The sequence below is a fragment of the Lycium barbarum genome, chromosome 3, assembly GCF_019175385.1.
Source record: "Lycium barbarum isolate Lr01 chromosome 3, ASM1917538v2, whole genome shotgun sequence".
NCBI classification, from domain to species: Eukaryota; Viridiplantae; Streptophyta; class Magnoliopsida; order Solanales; family Solanaceae; genus Lycium; species Lycium barbarum.
The window spans coordinates 1090559-1109298 of NC_083339.1; the positions used below are offsets into that span (position 1 = coordinate 1090559).

General features: G+C 33.9%; 1 protein-coding gene across 1 annotated transcript; it reads left to right on the forward strand.

Annotated features, from left to right (window-relative positions):
- The first annotated feature begins 1740 nt into the window (after positions 1-1740).
- On the forward strand, positions 1741-8354 carry LOC132633634 (purple acid phosphatase 22-like). The gene is made up of 5 exons (XM_060350166.1): positions 1741-2112; positions 2601-2895; positions 4741-5309; positions 5886-5974; positions 7925-8354. The coding sequence occupies exons 1-5, from the start codon at positions 1936-1938 to the stop codon at positions 8151-8153; spliced, it is 1359 nt and encodes a 452-aa protein (XP_060206149.1). The 5' UTR covers positions 1741-1935; the 3' UTR covers positions 8154-8354.
- Positions 8355-18740: the final 10386 nt, after the last annotated feature.

Consider the following 18740-nt stretch of genomic DNA (forward strand, 5'->3'; position numbering starts at 1 on the left):
ATAAATTCTATTCGTTTGAAACAGGTTGATTTTTATCAAAAATCATTTCTAAGGCTTGATACAAATTCAATATTGTATTTATGTCCTTCAAATGTCCACTACATTGTCTTACTCTAGAAACTGAGCTCACATTTAACTTGCCAAAAATATTTGACCAACAAATAATATTCGAAGAAAATAAATTGATGCAATTACAAGTTAGTGAGGTACCAGAGGAGACTTTAAATTTGTATTCATATCTCCTGAATGTCGAGGCACAAATGAAACTATGAAAACATTGTTGAAGATTTCTTCTTTCTCTTGTAGGCAACATAATTCTTTTTGGCTTCGTGACTTGTTTTAAGAAAAAAACAATAAATAAAAAGGCTTGGGGAGAGTAATCTAAATGGACTAATTTGACAAGAGGAGGTTGCTCAGATGGTAAGCGGCCTCCACTTTGAACCCGAAGGTTGCGAGTTCGAGTCACCAAGGGAGAACCCCTAGGGGGAGGGGTAAAAAAATAAATAAAAATCAAATGGACAAATTTTGTTCTACATGCACAAAGGTGCAAACACACAGCGTGGAAAACTAGTCGCAACTTAATCCCATGGACACAAACGGTAAAATTTACCACGTACAGTCAATCAAAATTGTGCATCCATTATATTACAACTAAATGGAATATAAAATTATTTGATATTGTAATTTATTAAAATATTAAAACCCATTGCATTTAAAATCTACTAAGGTATAAAAATTGGCAAGCAAAGAAATGCAATAATATGCAGGTCATCCGTGAAAGAGCATTATTAGTTTCACAATTCAAAGACTGCTTGAGAAAAGAAGGGAAAGCTAATAGGAGAGACATATATTGCAAATACAATGGTGCGAAAATTTGCTGAATACCCACAAATTCAACAAAAACAACCAGCTATAAAATACTATCTAAAACCTAACCTAGCAACAAAAATAAGTGGCAGGGTCAAAAATGAAGAAAACCAAAACATAGAAAATAAAAAGCAAAAATCATTTATAAATCCAGTATCCAGAATCATCACCAAGCTAACAAAACTTGCTGAAAATCAGAGAAATCATACCTTAAAATTTCATGTTGAAGTAGGATTGGAACACATGCACTACGAAAATATCCCAATAACATATAAAAAATAAAAGAGAAAAAAAATAGACAAACCATGAAGCTACCAAAGAAATCCACGAAGAATACCAAAAGCATGTAATAATCATGCAAAAATAAAACAAACCACAAGATTAATACAAAATTCTTAGCAAAACAAGAGCATGTAAGAATGAAATGGAGGGGGAAGATTTAAAAATGGACTCAGGGTAACTACTTTATTACGAAAGTACCATTCGTTGTTCAACGAAAGCTTCACTTATTATATAGTTAAAATTATTTTGGTATAAGCACAAAGTAAAAATAATTTCTGTTTATCAATTGAACAAAAGTTCTTCCTTGAGGAAAAAGTTTAAAAAGGGTTTTTTATTTCTGAAAGAAGATGCATTTAATTCGAAGTGCGAGAATTAAAAGTTATCACAAATCGGAACTAATCGATAATATGCAGTCCCATACTTCATAATTTTTTTATTTTTTTTGTGTAAATGAATTGTTACATTATCAAGTTATTAAGATAACTCCATGTAATAGAAAATAATTACTGTATAATTTAATAACTTGAAAAACAAGATACACTCTTTCATAAGAATTTTGTTTTCCGTTTTTTCAGTTATTGTATAGTCATTGCCGTAAGCATATCCAAGAAATTGTCTTCAATGGACTTACTTCACGTCAATGCCATCTCACTTAACATACTTTATTAATTTTTCAAAATTCTTGGATCCCCCCATCTTTTACTAACTGTTTATAAATACTTATTTCCTCATATATATGATTGCCCTCTTTCTAAAAGCACGAGCTTATGTTACGTACATATCAAGATGGCAAAATTCTCCACATTTCTCCTCTTCTTCTTCTTCTTCTTCTTCTTCTTCTTCTTCTTCTTCCTTTTCCTTAACTCTCTCCCATATTTCCATGCATCACCGGAATATTCCCGTCCTCGTGCCCGTCCCACCATCTTCACCGGTCTTACCCGGTCCAAATCCGAGCCCGAACAGGTATACTCAACAACAACATTTTAGTCACGTAACGCCAAATTTTTATTTACATCTTTTGATATTTGAAATTCACTAGTTTAACTAATCTGTATATGTGTCGAGCCGACCTGCTAAGAGGCCCAATAGCACCCACTGGTCATTTTTTAGCCATGTCTTTGAAAAAATAACCAATGTCCCGAAGTTTTAAATGTATAGAGTTTCATCTGTGTACTTTGAAACCCAATGACAATGTCTAATTTACTACTACAGATGTTAAAAGGTGGTTATTTGCAGATTTTACTTATTCTCCATTCTCATGCCTCGAACTAGAAATCTCTAATTAAAGGTAGCAGGATCCTAGTCATCACACTAAACCCATAACGATGGTTATAGAAAGCTTACACCATGTTGAATCTCTTTTCTCCTCCAAACCCCACATGTGAGATTACAATGGATATGTTATTGTTGTGGTTGAATCTCTCTCTCTTTTTTGTTTTTGTTTTTGGCAGGTACATATTTCTTTGGTAGAGAAAGATCACATGAGAGTAACATGGATAACATCTAATAAACATGCAAAATCCATGGTGGAATACGGCACATCGCCGGGAAATTATGATAAGTCGTCGGTGACCGGAGAACGTACGTCGTACCGTTACTTTTTCTACAAATCCGGCGAGATTCATCATGTTACAATTGGCCCATTGAGCCCAAATTTAACGTATTACTACAGATGTGGTGGAAGTGGACCAGAGTTTAGCTTTAAAACGCCACCTTCAACTTTTCCCATTGAGTTTGCGGTTGTAGGTGAGTTTCATTTTGTTGCACTAATCTTTACGTTTTGCTTATATGCTTTGTGTTTCATGCACTTTTTGCACTTTAGTTTTTGTTTGTTGAAGAAAATAAACAAATAAAGTTAGTTAACTTTAGAAATATACTATTATAGGTCGGATGGAATAAAAAACACTAATTTATTCTTAATCAAAGATATCGAGTTCGAATCTTGATATGTAGTCGGGACACCTTACCCCCAAAATGAAATTCCTGATTAGTCAGGTCCGAAAATAGGTACCAAACATTGGGTGTGAAATTAAAAAAAAGTAGAACTTAAGGAGGATAAAAAGAAAAATTGTTTGTGTGCCGGAGAGTGATCTAAGATTTTTAAGTATGATGGTTCAATATTTATACTTCTTAACACTTAACTCAGTATATTTTGAATTTTTTTAATTCATACTTCAGAATATAATATTTGTTAAAATTTTGTTTTCTTTTACACATATTTCTATATTGTCTACGATGCTTTCACTTGAATCCGTTGCACCACGGGTTGCCACTTGCTATATCATCATCATGCATCTCTTTTCCTTTCTATTCAACCAAACATTTTGATTCATTTCCTCTGTCCTGTGGTTTGAATCACTTCGACGTTAAGATAGTAGTTTTTTTTTTTCCTTTCAAATGGCTGAATCTGAAATTATTTTAGTAGAAAATTTGGTCCAAGTTACAAATTAATTTAAGATCTGAATTTCCGCTGACGAAATTAAAAATGTAGTTAGCTTCAGATTTCGTTGAAATTAAACTAATCTTTTGCTTAGAAAAAGTACTACATCTAGCTAGGTCATAAGCAGATCTATTAGATGAAAGTCAACTCCGAAAATCAAATCATTTACAATCAAGCAAAAACAATAAAACCTTAGTTAATTCAAAAAGTGCCATTGATTATCATGGATGTCCAATTACAGACGTTAAAACTATAAGATAAGTAATACTCTCTTCCGATAAAAAAAAGTGTTTACTTAATCATTTGCACACCCCTTAAGAAAATACTAATTTTAAAACAAAAATTAGGGCCAGTTTAACTAAACTGCCCCTAATTAAGTAGATATTGAGATTTGATCACATAACACTTAATAGGGCAAATCTAAAAAAATAAGGTTAATTCTTTCTTGATTTGATATATAAGTGGACACTCTTTTAATCCAAAAAAAAAAGAAGTTAAGTGGACACTCGTTTTAATCCGGAAGGAGTAATTATGTTTCAATTACATGATTGAAAAGTTGCTAGGCAATGCTATTACTACCCGTTGTAACCTAATTGTGTGTATAGTATATATATCTTCGCTCTGCTAGCTCATGCTATTACTGCCGTCGTAACTCGCAACTGACCAAATTGTATGCATATCTTTACATTGCTAACCCACGCTATTACTATCCTTATAAGTGACCTAATTGTACATATATTTTTACACTGCATAGAATTTAAACTCATCTAATATTAGAACGATGGAGCTAGGATTTCAACTTTATGAGTTCTGAATTTTAGAAAGATGACTTCAAGTACTAATTACTGGGTTCTAAATATGATATGTATAAAATTTAATGAACTTCTTAGTACAAATATATACATTAATATTTGAGCAAAAGCTATTGAGTTCGACAAACCCGTATTTATGCTTCTATTCCCGTCCCTGCCTATATGTGTTAAAAAGATCTATAAATAAGTATAATTAATACATGTCGGTTCCACTAAATCAAACGAGTTGTGATAAAATTCCGTACTTGAACTCATAGTGTTCAAATCTTGAATTCATCACTCTGTTTAATATACATAGTCTAATATACATACATCCTCTAATTGTGATGCTTTAAATAGGGGACTTGGGTCAAACAGAATGGACAGCCTCAACTTTAGAACATGTAGGTGCAAAAGACTATGATGTACTTTTGTTGCCTGGAGATTTATCCTATGCTGATACTCAACAGCCACTTTGGGACTCATTTGGTAGATTAGTTGAACCTTATGCAAGCAAGAGGCCTTGGATGGTGACACATGGCAATCACGAAATCGAAATTTTCCCTATAATTCATCGGTTTGGTTTCAAAGCTTACAACGCTAGATGGTTAATGCCTTACCAACAAAGTGGTTCCACGTCAAACCTATACTATTCTTTCGACGTGGCGGGGTGCCACGTTGTCATGTTGGGCTCGTACGCGGATTTTGATGTCCAATCGGATCAATACGCGTGGCTAAAAGCTGACCTGGTGAAAGTCGATAGGGTAGTGACACCGTGGATTTTCACGCTCATCCACGCCCCATGGTACAACTCTAATTTAGCTCATAAAGGGGAAGGTGAAAGTATGAGGAAATCAATGGAAGAATTGTTGTACAAAGCTCGAGTAGATGTTGTCATTGCAGGACACGTTCATGCTTATGAACGATTTGTAAGTACTCCTTCTGTCCTATTTTTCTGACTCAATTACTATTTGAAGAGTTACAAAGAAATTTTTTCTTCATTTTTTTTATACCTTTAAAATATTTTAAATTGTAATTATTGTTGTATAGTTATGATATACTTTTTATGTAGTCTCTAAATATGTAAGTTTCATTTCAAAAAACTCGATGATTACAACAATAATAACATATTCAGTTATCCCACAAGTGGCTGGGCCTGGAGAGTATAGGGCGTATGCATACCTTACCCCTATCTCGAGAAGGTAGAGAGGTTGTTTTCGAAAGACCCTCGGCTCAAATGCCAAAAACAAAACTTGAAGATTCTGTGTTCAAATTCACGCCAAAAGTTAGATAGTTTGACCTTCATACTCTGAAGTCTCGACATAAAGTGGGACAGATAGAGTACTAAACTTCGTGTTTGTCGTAAGGGTTTTCTTTAGACGTGGTTAGAATTGAGCAGCTACATGTTTATCTGTTAGTCAACTTGATAATGTAAAATTCATTTTATCTTATTAGGTAGTGTATAAAAATTAAACTCTAGTTCTTTTTGCTTTGGTATATTGCAGACAAGAGTTTACGATAACAAGGCAGATCCATGTGGTCCAATTTACGTGACAATTGGAGATGGAGGAAACAGGGAAGGGCTTGCTACGCTGTAAGTTCTTTGGTTCTTGATATGTTAATTTATACAAATATACTACTCCTAGGAGGGAGCTCTAATAATTTACACAATTCTAATAGATTTACATTGCTGAAAAGTACTATATTTAAAATGATTAAGGGTCTGTTTGGAAAGTCACCCAGGTAATTGAAATTGGGTGTAATTACACAGTTTGGCCTGTTTGTTTGACCAAGTAATTACACAGTTAGGTGGGAAATGAGTGTAATTGACAGGGTGTAATTACACTCTCCAATTCTCAAGGGGGGCTGAGAATTGGGTATAATTACACCTTGTAATTACAGGGTTACTTTTTAGTTATTTTTTTTTTACTTTAATTTTTTTTTATTTTTAATTTATTTTATTTCTATTATTTTAATTTTTTTGATTTTTAATATATTTTTATTTCTATTATTTTAAGTTCTTTTTTATTTTTAATTTTTTATTATTTTTATTTTTTAAAATGTATTTTTCTTTTTATATTATTTATTTTTCATTTTCTTTCTTTTCATTCCCAACCTTTACTTCTTGTGATTCCATATAATTGCTCGTATTTTTTTATGTTATTATTTTATTCATTTAGCATAATCGTGTTATTATTCTAATATTTGAAACTACACCTCTTAATATTGGAAAGAATGAGTTATTAACAAACTTGACATATAACGGGTGACGTTATTAAAGTAGAATTCCATTGTGAACGGGGTTATAGACTTATATTTTTTCGTTCTTTTGAATTACTTACTTAAGTTACGTTGGAACTTACTTATGTAACGTTGGAATTTGATGTTGAACTTTTTCTTTTGGATTTTGAATTTAGGTTATATTTTCAATTTTAAGTTATTTGCTTTCACATTGCATGTTGTTTATTTTTCACTTACTTTTGATAGATTTTTTGTGTCAAACATTTGAATAATGTTATGTCATTATATTTATTAACATTATTTTTTTGTCAAACATCCAATCCATGACGTTCTCACAAAAAAAGTCTTCTTTTAAGTTTTATAATTAATTAAAACTAAATATTAATTTGAAAAATATATATCAATTATTTTTGTTACAATATTAGTTACAAATATATGATTATTAATTAATATATTTTCAAGAAACAATGTGTTATTAAATAACTAATTTAATATCATTTATAAACGCAATATTTTTTAAATATTAATTTTAAATTTTTTATAATTAAATTTTATTTTTTAATTAAACTGACTGTGTAATTACACTTGTGCAACCAAACAACACGCTTGTAATTACACTGTAATTACGTTATGACAAACAAACAGGTCGTTGTAATTACACTACTGTGTAATTACTACCCTAGTAATTACACCAATTCCAATTACCAGGTGGCTTTCCAAACAGGCCCTAATAGTTTTCCTAATCAATTTTATTACTTAAAACTAACTTGTTAAAATCGAGTCTCACTTAAGAACATATAACACTTCATATATCGTACTTTGCTTTTAAATAAACATTAAGGCCGAGACCAAAACATTGATCTCTCTGGTCAACATTTTTCTGGCTTGTTATACTTATATGTTACGAAAGTAGTTTCACCAAGAATTTCAAGTTGGCTAATGTTGAGAGATAACGTAATTAAATAATGAAAAATATGCTCTCTCATTAAATAATGAAAAGTATGCTCTCTCTAACTGTTTAACTTTTATTGTAAGACAATCATGCACTTCAACCAAAGCAGTATTAGAGAAAGCAAGATGTCATGTTCTCACGAGGATTAATTCAATCCTCATTGCTACCAAAAGTGTTTTAAAAAAAAAATCATGTATTTGGTTCATGCACGTGGTGGTGAGGAAGCATGTTGAAATATAGTATAATCAAAGAAAAACATAGCCTTTTTAGCAAGTAGGAAATGACTAACTTTTTTAGATGAAATGGTCATACACTTCAATAACTACCATAATTTATATTTTGTTTTTGAAGCTTTGAAAAACCTAGCCCATCAATCTCAATGTTTAGAGAGGCAAGCTTTGGACATGGTAGATTGAAGATACACAATGAGACACGTGCACATTGGTCATGGCACAGGAACAATGAAACTAACACATCTATGGCTGATGAATTATGGCTTCAAAGTTTTTCTTCCTCTAAATCATGTTTGCCAGAGACTAAATTTCAAGAAATGAAGACTCATCAAAAGGATGAACTCTAGCGCTGATTTAATAGATCGAACTATTCAAAATCTTCAATTACTTTTTTGGGTAGCTCAATTTATAGACTACAACTACAATAATAGCACAAAGAATTATATAAAGTATCGGTATGCATAGTGCATAACATACTCATTTGTATTCAGTAATTTTGGCTCAGACATTGTAAGTAAGTTTAAATTATGAATTTCATATTGAGTAAATTGAATCAGCAATGGTAGAATTTCGAACACGAACTTATAATATTTAAACCTTGAATTCGTCTATGTCAATATAATAGATGATGAAGAATTTTTTTTTCCTGTTAATTGTAGCTCGGGCTAAAGCGAGAAAGTATGCATTTGATTGTTGCTTATATTTGTTAGGTCATTGTACTTTGGTTATCTTATTTATCTATAGTGGTTAATGCTCCTTTCTTTCCGGACTGTTCTACCATGAGTTTCTCGCTTTTGTTATTCCTTGTTTTCATATTTTCGATATACTTGGTCCTATCTGACCTTTGTCTTGTTTTCCTCTCTTGTTCTCCTCTCTTGAGCCAAGAGTCTTTCGGAAACAACTGCCCTATCTTGCAAGGTGGGGGTTAGGTCTGCGTATACTCTACCATCCCCAGACCCCACATGGTGGGATTATACTGGGCTTCTTGTTGTTGCTGTTAATTGTAGCTCGGGCTAAAGATGGCAAAATTAGTCCATAAAAACATGACATGCCAAACCAGATCTAGTTTGCAGGGCTTATGACCCACCCAACCCGATTAAGTTTGATCGGGTTAATTAATAACTGGCCCATTTATTAGTTCGGTCCATTTTGATTTGTCCAGATTCAACTCAATCACCCGTACAACTACCCATAATCCGGTCATGTGGACTAGGAAGAGTTGTGTAGACTGCAAAATTTGCAGGAGACCAAGATAATGGTTGTTGACACCCAATTATTTACCTAAAAAAATTCAAATTAACTAGTCGAACTTCTTGAATCACAAACAGAGTAAAATATTACCCCAAAAATCAAAAGAATACTTGTTAAACTGGTTTTGGTGATATTTCGTCATTTTTTATTGACAAAATACCCTAATATATATTAAGAATCCATTTATATGAGGAACAAGTATTCTCATCAAGTACTTATTTTTAATTAAAGTAATTACTATAATATGTCCATTATTGAAAAAGTAAGTAGTTTTACCTTGTGAGAGTCAAGAAACTTAATTGGTTAATTGAATCATTAAATCCATCTGAATTTTATTTCGAAAGCTTTAATGCTTTGGTTTATTTTTAATTAAAGTAATTACTATAATCTGTCCATTATTGAAAAAGTAAGTAGTTTTACCTTGTGAGAGTGAAGAAACTTAATTGGTTAATTGAGTCATTAAATCCATCTGAATTTTATTTCGAAAGCTTTAATGCTTTGGTTATAATTGAAATGAAAAGGCTCCAGTTTTTTAAATCTAATTCTGGCTATCTTAAGGGAAACTTACTTGTCATAGCTACCTGTAAGACATATTTATGAATAATAACTACCTTACTTTTTATTTAATTTTCGTAGCTTTATTTTTCCAAAATTACATTTCATAACTGGTTCAGTAACTTTTAAAATACATGTACCTCTCTCTATTCTTCCTCACTACACATTTAAGATTTTTCATCTTCTCCAAACCCTAAAAAAAATTCTCTCTCTTCTCTTCTTTCCAACGCCTCTCTCCCTCCCTTTCTCTATCTCCGGCCTCTCTTCTCCTTCACCTCACTTACCCCTCCCTCCTTTCTCCATTTCCACCAGCATCAACACCGCCACCACCACTACTATTACTACCATCTCCATCTCCGAACTCGAAAAACCCTTAAGGTTCTAGTTCTTCAGATCTGAACTCCATATGCTTCATGTATTAATCGGACAGTCTAGAAAAATGAAGTAAACAGAAAAAAGGAAAGTCCGCCTCTGATAAAGTAGCCTCTATTTAGCAAGAAGACTGTAACACCTTGTAAAATTCGTACTAAATCATATTCATGACTCGGAAGGTTAGAAACCTAAGAAGAAGAGTGTTGGAATCAAAAATATATTTCAGTTAAGAAAAACCCAGTGTTATGCCGCAAGGGACGGACCGTAACATGTGTTACGGACTGTCATTCAGAACGTAATGGGCATGCTTGAAAATCACCGTCTTGTAACTTTTGGACCGTAATGGACCATAACCCAGCCTAAAAATTTAGTAACTCACTCATGGTCCGTAACAGTGCCGCGACCGAGACAAATAAAGACGGAAATTTCAATTTTATTTCATAAGTCTCATTCCTCTCAAGCCCTAAAACGAAAATCCTCTCTTCTCAACTCCTCCAAGCATCAAGGTAAGCCCTTTAACACTATCCTAAGTGAATTTCATTAATTTCCTATGAATCCTAAGTAGAAATTTCATGCTCTTAACATAGGGTTTTCAAGAAAATTCAATTGAAAAGGAATTCAAGGCCAAGGTTTAGGATTCTTCTTCCAAGACCAGATTTTTATTACAAGTTGCAGCAGTACCAGGTATGTAGGGTTGATATCTATATGTGGAAACGTCATTGGTTTTTCCCACGCTTCTTTTTCCATAAAGTATGAAGTTATACAAAAACTAGGGTTTTTAACCATGTTCATGATAATCCTAGGTATATGTCCCATATTATATTATGTATTTAATTGTTATAAATTCTTCATTGTGTTCTTGATACATCATTTTGATTATTGAGAATCAGTCCATAATCCATGAAAACCCATACTTTGCATTCCATGTGTTCCTACATGCAAGTTATAAATCATTATGTTATTTTCAAGAAAACACTCTACATTACATGCTTTCATGCAATTATACTATGTAACTATATTGTTCAAACCCATGTTTTACAAGCTATTTGATATGAAACCATGTTTATGTTATATCACTTCAGAACATGCTTACAAGGTATTTCGTGAAATCATGATTACAAGTTATTTACAAGTTATGTCATGAAAATCGTGAGCTTTTTAGCCAACTATATCATGTTCATGTTTTTGGGAGCTGTACAAGTTACCGAGAAGGCTCAGATAGCCTGAAACTATGTAGCTACCGTAGGACAAGGATCGCTCCGCCCATTTAGGACGATTCCTTACACACACCCTTTTTGGACCCCGCGCGATAACGCACACGAGATTTTTATTGGTTTAAGGGTTTTTCCATTTGAAGTGATGATTTTGAATAGGGATTATTTATTTACAGAGTCGCCACTTGGAATTGAGTTTCTGTGTTCCAAGTCACCTTATTGAATCCCTAATCAAAAGAAAATGACTCTTTTTTTTTTTGGTCTACGAAAACAAAAGACCGGGTAAAGAATTCTGTTGACCGGAGAGAAGGTGTTAAGCTGTTATACCCCGCGTTTTCAGAGCATGAGTATGACATGTACCTCACCGTAGTAATGGAGTGTCGGAGACGTCCCATGATGTTTTGAAAGGCACAAGCCATGGAAAGTACGTAACAACGAAGAAAAAGGGTGAATTACGATCTCGTAAGTCGTAATCGGGAAAGAGTATTTTGAAACACGAGAACATGTCCATTGTTAGTATAATAAGTGATAAATATCATATATGGAGAGTTTCGGAATATTTCGAGATCGAGCAAATTGAAGAAAATAAGTTCGACGAAAATTTGAGAAATGCTGGAAGGATTTTTAGTCAACTTTGGAGGCGCATATCTCCTAGTATATATGGAGTTTTAAGGTGTTTCAAAATCCTAAAATGTAGTTCGTCGAGTCTATTTTATAATGCAACAAACCGCTCGTCGATAGGACATCGGAGTAGAGAATTATAGACGTTACAAGCTGAGCTGATAAGCTGAAACAGAACTGCTCTGAAAAGTACTGTAGCGACAGTATTGTATCTACAGTACTGTAGCTACAGTGATGCCGACTTAACTATTATAAAAAGGGCTAAAAATTCCATTTTTCATCACCAAAAATGCTCTGAAAATTCCAGAGAAATCAGCCAAGAAAAAGGGGCTCTTATACCCTCTAAAACTGAGATTTTGAGCAAAAATTCAAATTACGAAATACCAATCGAAGTCCGGGCAACGCATAGACGTGATTATAATTTCGTTTGGTGTTGGAGTTGGTTTGCGAACAAGAAAGTGTTGAAGTTTTTTCTACTTTCATAAAAACAAGGTATGAATCTTCAAATCTCTCTCTCTTTATCGACTTAGATTAAGGAATATTTACAAAACTAAAGTTATAATTGTTGTGTTGATGTTGTTGGATTATGGAATGAGATTTGAAGGGGATTTTTGGATGAAAATATATGTATTTATATCCTCGTAGTATGTTGAAATATGTGGAAAAGGGTGAAATTCATGAAATATATGTGTGTGTAGTATGGCCGAATATAGTGGTGTCATGTAGAATAAATGAAATGATTTTATTTAGCATTTTGATTGTTGTTGTGTTGTGGATTTTATGATGTTAAATGAAGATTTAATGATTGGAAGTGAGGTTGAAACCGTTTGTGGATTGTGGAAGAAGCTAATGCGACATTAGTATGGTTCCTTATAATTATAAGAATAGAGTTGCTAATGTGTAAGTTGCAAATATAATTCATGAATTTGGAAGGTGAGACATGTGGTTAGAAGATTGTAAGTTGGGTTATTGTGTTTGAATTTGAAATAAGGAAATGTGTTGTTATTGTCCTTACTGAATTTGGAAGGCTTTGGGGGAAGTAGAATGTTAATTGGGTTGTCTTGCATGTTATGAGAATTGAATTGAATGTAAATGGAATGTCGTTGAATCATATGACAAAGGTTGTTAATGTTAGAATGTGTCTTGAATTGATTATTGATGTTGTTAGCATGATTATTGGAATTGTTGTTATGAATATTGTTAGAGAAATTGTTGGTATTGTTGTTGATATTTTGGCCGAGTTAAATTCCCGGATTGTTGTTGATGAAATTGTCCGAGTTGGAATCTCGGGGATGGTGTATTTACAGGGGAAATGCTGCCGAAATTTCGGCAGAATATAAATGAATTCATTTGAAAGAATAAGACTAGTATATGCTGATGAATCTAATGATTATGTCAACTTTCTTGAATGTAGACTAACAAGTTTGGATAAATAAGCGTAGCTAATAAGGCGTGGCACAGGTATGTAAGGTTTACCCTTTCTTTCTTTTGGCATGTCCTAGAGCTAAGTAAGGTATGATATGACACGCACCTCGGGGTAATTCTACTCTTTGATTCCGAGTTTGGTTATGATGCCTATTCTCTTTTGTCATGAGTATGTTTCGTATGGTTGAGTCTATTGTATGATCACTAAATGAATAAGTTACTTCATATGTATTGGTATGTATCCGTGATTCCGAGACTCTGTTCGATATGTTCCCGAGGTTGCCTATGATTCTAATTCACTTCTGATATAAGTATGTCTGATATGATCAAGCTTATTATATGATCGAATAATGAGATGAGAGTAAAGAGTTTGTTCTGAAAGAGTTCTGTAAGTTTTTAATGTCCCCAACGTTTGTAAAGGATATTGGATTTGCTTGAAACGTTCGTAAAAGCTCTATGGTAAAAATGTCTGTAACTTTTACATACTAACTCCGATTAACTTGAAATATGTTTATGATCCTTCAAAGGTCGGTATGTGTATGTATATATCGAGTCTTGATATATGTGTATGTGGTTTCGCACTACTCTGTTTGTGCAAGTCTCTGTATGTCTGTTCACTGAGTCCCGGGCCAGGACATGTTCTCGTGCGTATTCCACTGCATTGTTCACCGAGACCCACCAGTAGAGGGTCGGGACACGTTATATGATGATGGCGCCAGATCCGGACCGGATCCCCTCTACCGAGTCCCTTATTGAAGGGCCGGGACACGTTATCCACCGAGTCCCTCACTGGCGGGCCGGGACACGTTACATGTATACATGATATTTGATGTGACATGCATGATTTTATCTACCGAGTCCCTCGTTCGAGGGCCGGGACACGTTATGCATATGTGATATAGACAGTTGACATACATGATTCTATTCACCGAGTCCCTCACTCGAGGGCCGGGACACGTTATTTGTACATGTGATATGTTATATGGATCGGGCTGCACGTTCCGCAGCGATATATGTATATATATATGTGTGTGGATCGGGTCGTACGTTCCGCGGCATTATTATACTACGTATGACATTGGCATTCATGATTTGTGTCTGGAAAAACAAGCATCTTGATATTCTGGTGTTTTGGTATTCTGGGTCTGTACTTCTTCTGATACATGATTCGCGTCTGGAAAGTAAGTATTTGGTATTCTGGGTAATGTACGTACCTTCAGTACTGTTTGTTTTGATTATGGTTCCGTTTTTTTTTTTTTTTTTGTATCTTATGCCTTACATACTCAGTACATATTCCGTACTGACCCCTTTCCTTCGGGGGCTGCGTTTCATGCCGCGCAGGTACCTACAGATGAGTAGAAGATTTGTCAGAAGATGTGTTAGCAGGATTGGCGAGCTCCATTTGCTTCTGGAGCGTTGCCGAGTCAGAGTATATGTATGTTCCGGTTTCTGGATTAATGGTAGAGATTTTGCAGACAGAGTCGTGGATATAGTATGTCAGTTTTGTACACGGCTCCATCAGCCGATGTGTCAGTTTGTATTATGATATGAATTCTATATAATTACAGATTTTGTTGGATTTTTGATAAACAAATGTAGAAAATTTCTGAAAGCCTTATTTCATGCTTATTTGATCTAAAAGCCCAAAGAAGCTGAGTGTGTATTAAAAGCCAGAGGGTTCGCTCAGCCCTAGATAAGGGTCGGGTGCCCATCACACCCTAGGGAAATTAGGGTGTGACATAAGCATTACCCGAATCCCGTGATTTTAGCAAGGTCGCTTTTATCGACTTATACCTGGTTATAATTAATTCTTGGATAAGACTACATACATTTATATTGTATTTATCCCATTAGATTAGTTTCTACAAAAGTGTAATTCTAAATATGTTTTGTTGTAGCATAATTTATGGATCCTTAAAATAGATGGACATTGGCCCAAGCCCGAGTTCCTTCCACCGGGTTGAATAAAAACAAACAAATGCAACCATATTGGATTTCAAGTTGCCTTGATCCTCATATTTTCTATAGAAATTTCTTATATTGATAAAAAATTCCTTTTTGTCTACTTTCTTTGATCGAATTAAATTATACATTTTTCTTTTTCTTAATTTTTTATTATTGTTTGTATTACTTTATCTTCAAGAGAACTTGAAAACGAAATTTATTAAATCACCATAGAGTTTTATTGTTATTATATCACCACTTTAATATGCTTGTTCCAATGCTTGAAAACTAAGAAGGAACAAAAAAGAATTACAATTCACTTGTTCCACTTTTCGACTGTTAACTATTTGATTCTTATTTTTGACAGAGTATTACGATGAGCCAATTTCCAAAAGCGAATAAATAAAATAAAATTTGTAAAAATATTGTGTTTTTTTTTATCATAAATAATCATTTTTAAAGAAAAATTAACACAATTAAAAATTACACAAAAATTAAAAAAAAAAATTGTGTTTTTTTGTTTTTGAGTATGATTGATTCTACTCTGTTTATGTACTAATCCAAAACCGGGAAAAAAAAATTGTGGAAGAGGGATTGGTATTGAATTGAATTACGAATTTGGCACCACAATTTAACGTTTTTGGTCTTTTAATTTTAGGAGTCATTTAATTAAATTGCTGACATGGCCTCTTATCTAGCATTTTAATGGACACAGTGGACAAGCCTAGCCCAAGCCATTGGCCACGGTGGACAGGGGTTAAAAATAGGGGCAAATATTTCAACTATTGTAACGGTAGGGGTATAAGTGGGCTGATAGTATAATTGGGGGGGGGGGGGGGGTAAATATGAACCTTTTTCCAAAGTAGAGGGGTAAATCAGGCCCTTTTCCCTATTAATAAAATGTATGATGGGAAATGGATTTTCGTTAAAACATTGAGAAATTTTTTAATTTTTCCATATGAAAACACTACTATTTTTTCTTTTCTCGTTTATGGCTATTCATCTCTACAGGAATAGCCATTACACGTTCTTACTTTCAGTGAGAACATAGTAATATTCTAACCATGAAAGAACTATTATGTAAGAACAAAAAGAAATGAAAGAAATAAGAACTACAACAGCAACAACAACATATCGGTGTAAATTCACAATTGGGGTCTAGGGAGGATAGAATGCACGCAGACCTTACCTCTATCTTTGCAGGATAGAGAGGTTGTTTTTGATAGACCCGCGGCTCACAAGAAGCGTACTCAATGAAGGATTGCAAAAAAAATAAGACAACAAAATATCAAGATACAAGATCATGTCCTCAAAATAAAGATCTATGCGATATCAAAATAATACTTACTAATGAAAGGAGAAGAGGGGATGGAACGACTAGCCTTCCACCTCTTTCACACACAACATGACAAAACTCAACTACCTACTGACCTTCTACTCTAATCCTCGACCTCCAAATCTTTCTATCTAAGGTGATGTTCTCAGTCAGCTGAAGTTGTGCCATATCCTGTCTAATCACCTCCCCCAATTCTTCTGCGGCCTACCTCTACCTCTCATAACTCATGTGACTGCCGATCTCTCACACCTCCTAACTGGCACATCCCCACACCTCCTTTTCATATGCCCGAACCATTTCAGTCTCGCCTCCCTCATCTTGTCCCACACGGAGCCCACTCCGACATTGTCTCGTATATCTTCATTCCTAATCATATCTCCTAGTATGACTACACATCCCTCTGAGCATCCGCATCTCCGCTACCTTCATCTTCTGAACGCGAATGTTCTTGACTGGCCAGCATTCTGCCCCATACAACAATGCTAGTCTAACCACCACTTTGTAGAACTTACCTTTTAGCCGAGGCGACACCTTCTTATCGCAAAGCACCTCGAAGGCAAGCCTCCATTTCATTCACCCTTCTCCAATACGGTGTGCGAGATCATCATCAATCTCCTTGTCTCCTTGTATTATGGACCCACTTGAAACTTCCTTTTTTAGGTATAGCTTGTGCCTCGATCTTCACTTTCACATCTGTCTCTGGCGCCACGTCACTGAACTTGCACTTCATATACTCTATGTTAGTCCTGCTTAACCTGACACCTTTAGATTCTAAGGTCGTTCCCCAAAATTCCAACCTATCGTTAACTCCACTACACGTCTCATCAACCAAAACTATATCGTCTGCAAACAACATACACCAGACACCTCCTCTTGAATATGTCGCGTCAATTCGTCCATCACTAAGGCAAATAAAAATGGGCTAAAGGCTAATCCTTGGTGCAACACCATCACAATCGGAAAGTGTTCTGAAAGAAATAAAAACTCGTGTCATTTAATTGAATGGTGAAGTGGTTGTACATCAATATTTGTTGAAATATTATTATTATTGCACTAATCGGTTAATTTGTAAGCGGCTATATATTGTGTTGCTTAACTTATTTAATTATCTTTTTGATGATAGCAAGAGGAGATGAATCAAAAGTCACCAAATGGAAGCCAAGAAAACCATAAACAAAAAAGACCAACAAGAGTCCTTGTCATTCTCCTGTGCTCTGACTATAAGGTTTAGATAATATCTCATTAACGTAAAGAGATTTTTTGCGTATCCTCCCTCCACGACAAAAAAAACCAACAAGAGTCCTTGTCATTCCTCTGTGCTCTGACTATAAGGTTTATATAATCTCTCATTAATGTAAAGACAATTTTTGCATATACTCCTTCCACCTCAAATTATCTGTCGTGATTTTAAAGAGAAGTTCTCACAAATTATTTGTCATTTAAAAGTTCAAAATGAATTCTTTTCATTGTATACTTAATAGTAATTATTTTTAAAGACTACAAACACCTCAATTGAGTAAATATTTAATGAAAAAAGATTATATCTTAAGACATAAACGAGAATAAAAACATAAACGAGAATAAAACAATCAAAAAGCACCCCAATTTAATATTCTTTTAAAGAAAGTGTAAAAGAAAAAAATGATAGATAATTCGAGACAGAATGACTAAAGTTATAAACTAAATTCATAACAAAGAGATTTGATATAGATCAGGGAATTGGCACTTGGAGGCACTGTTAGAAAATTACTATTTCCCCACTGATCATTTCTCTCCCAGTGTTGATCTTAACGACATACATTTGGAAGGACAATGTTATTAATATGTCATCATTTGTTGATCAATTTAAACCTTTTTCCCCTTCCCTTTCTCATGAACTATGTTAACCAAAAATGCATCGAAATAAAAGATAATAATAAAGAAAAAATTCGATAGCAAACTAGCAACACTTAAGAAATTTCAGAGTAACAAGTCTTATTCTACAAAACAAGCCAAGTAATATAAATTATTTTCCAGAAAAAAAAAAGATAAAATATTAAAAACGAAGAAGGGAAAAATATACATCAAATTCACAGTATTTATACCACGGGAACAAAACAACCCCAATATTTTCCTTTCATTTTCAATTTGGTCCCCGTGATCAAAACTACTTCCGGTGAAGAAAAGTCATCTAATCCAACGACTCAGATTAAATCTTCACCAATTTCTCAGCTTTG

Bases quoted from the DNA above. Each gene is read 5' to 3' on its own strand.
- LOC132633634 (XM_060350166.1), top strand. From the start codon at position 1,936: ATGGCAAAATTCTCCACATTTCTCCTCTTCTTCTTCTTCTTCTTCTTC. The intron at 2,896-4,740 runs GTGAGTTTCATT...TGCTTTAAATAG, and splicing joins CATTGAGTTTGCGGTTGTAG to GGGACTTGGGTCAAACAGAA. The intron at 5,975-7,924 runs GTAAGTTCTTTG...TTGTTTTTGAAG, and splicing joins AGGGAAGGGCTTGCTACGCT to CTTTGAAAAACCTAGCCCAT.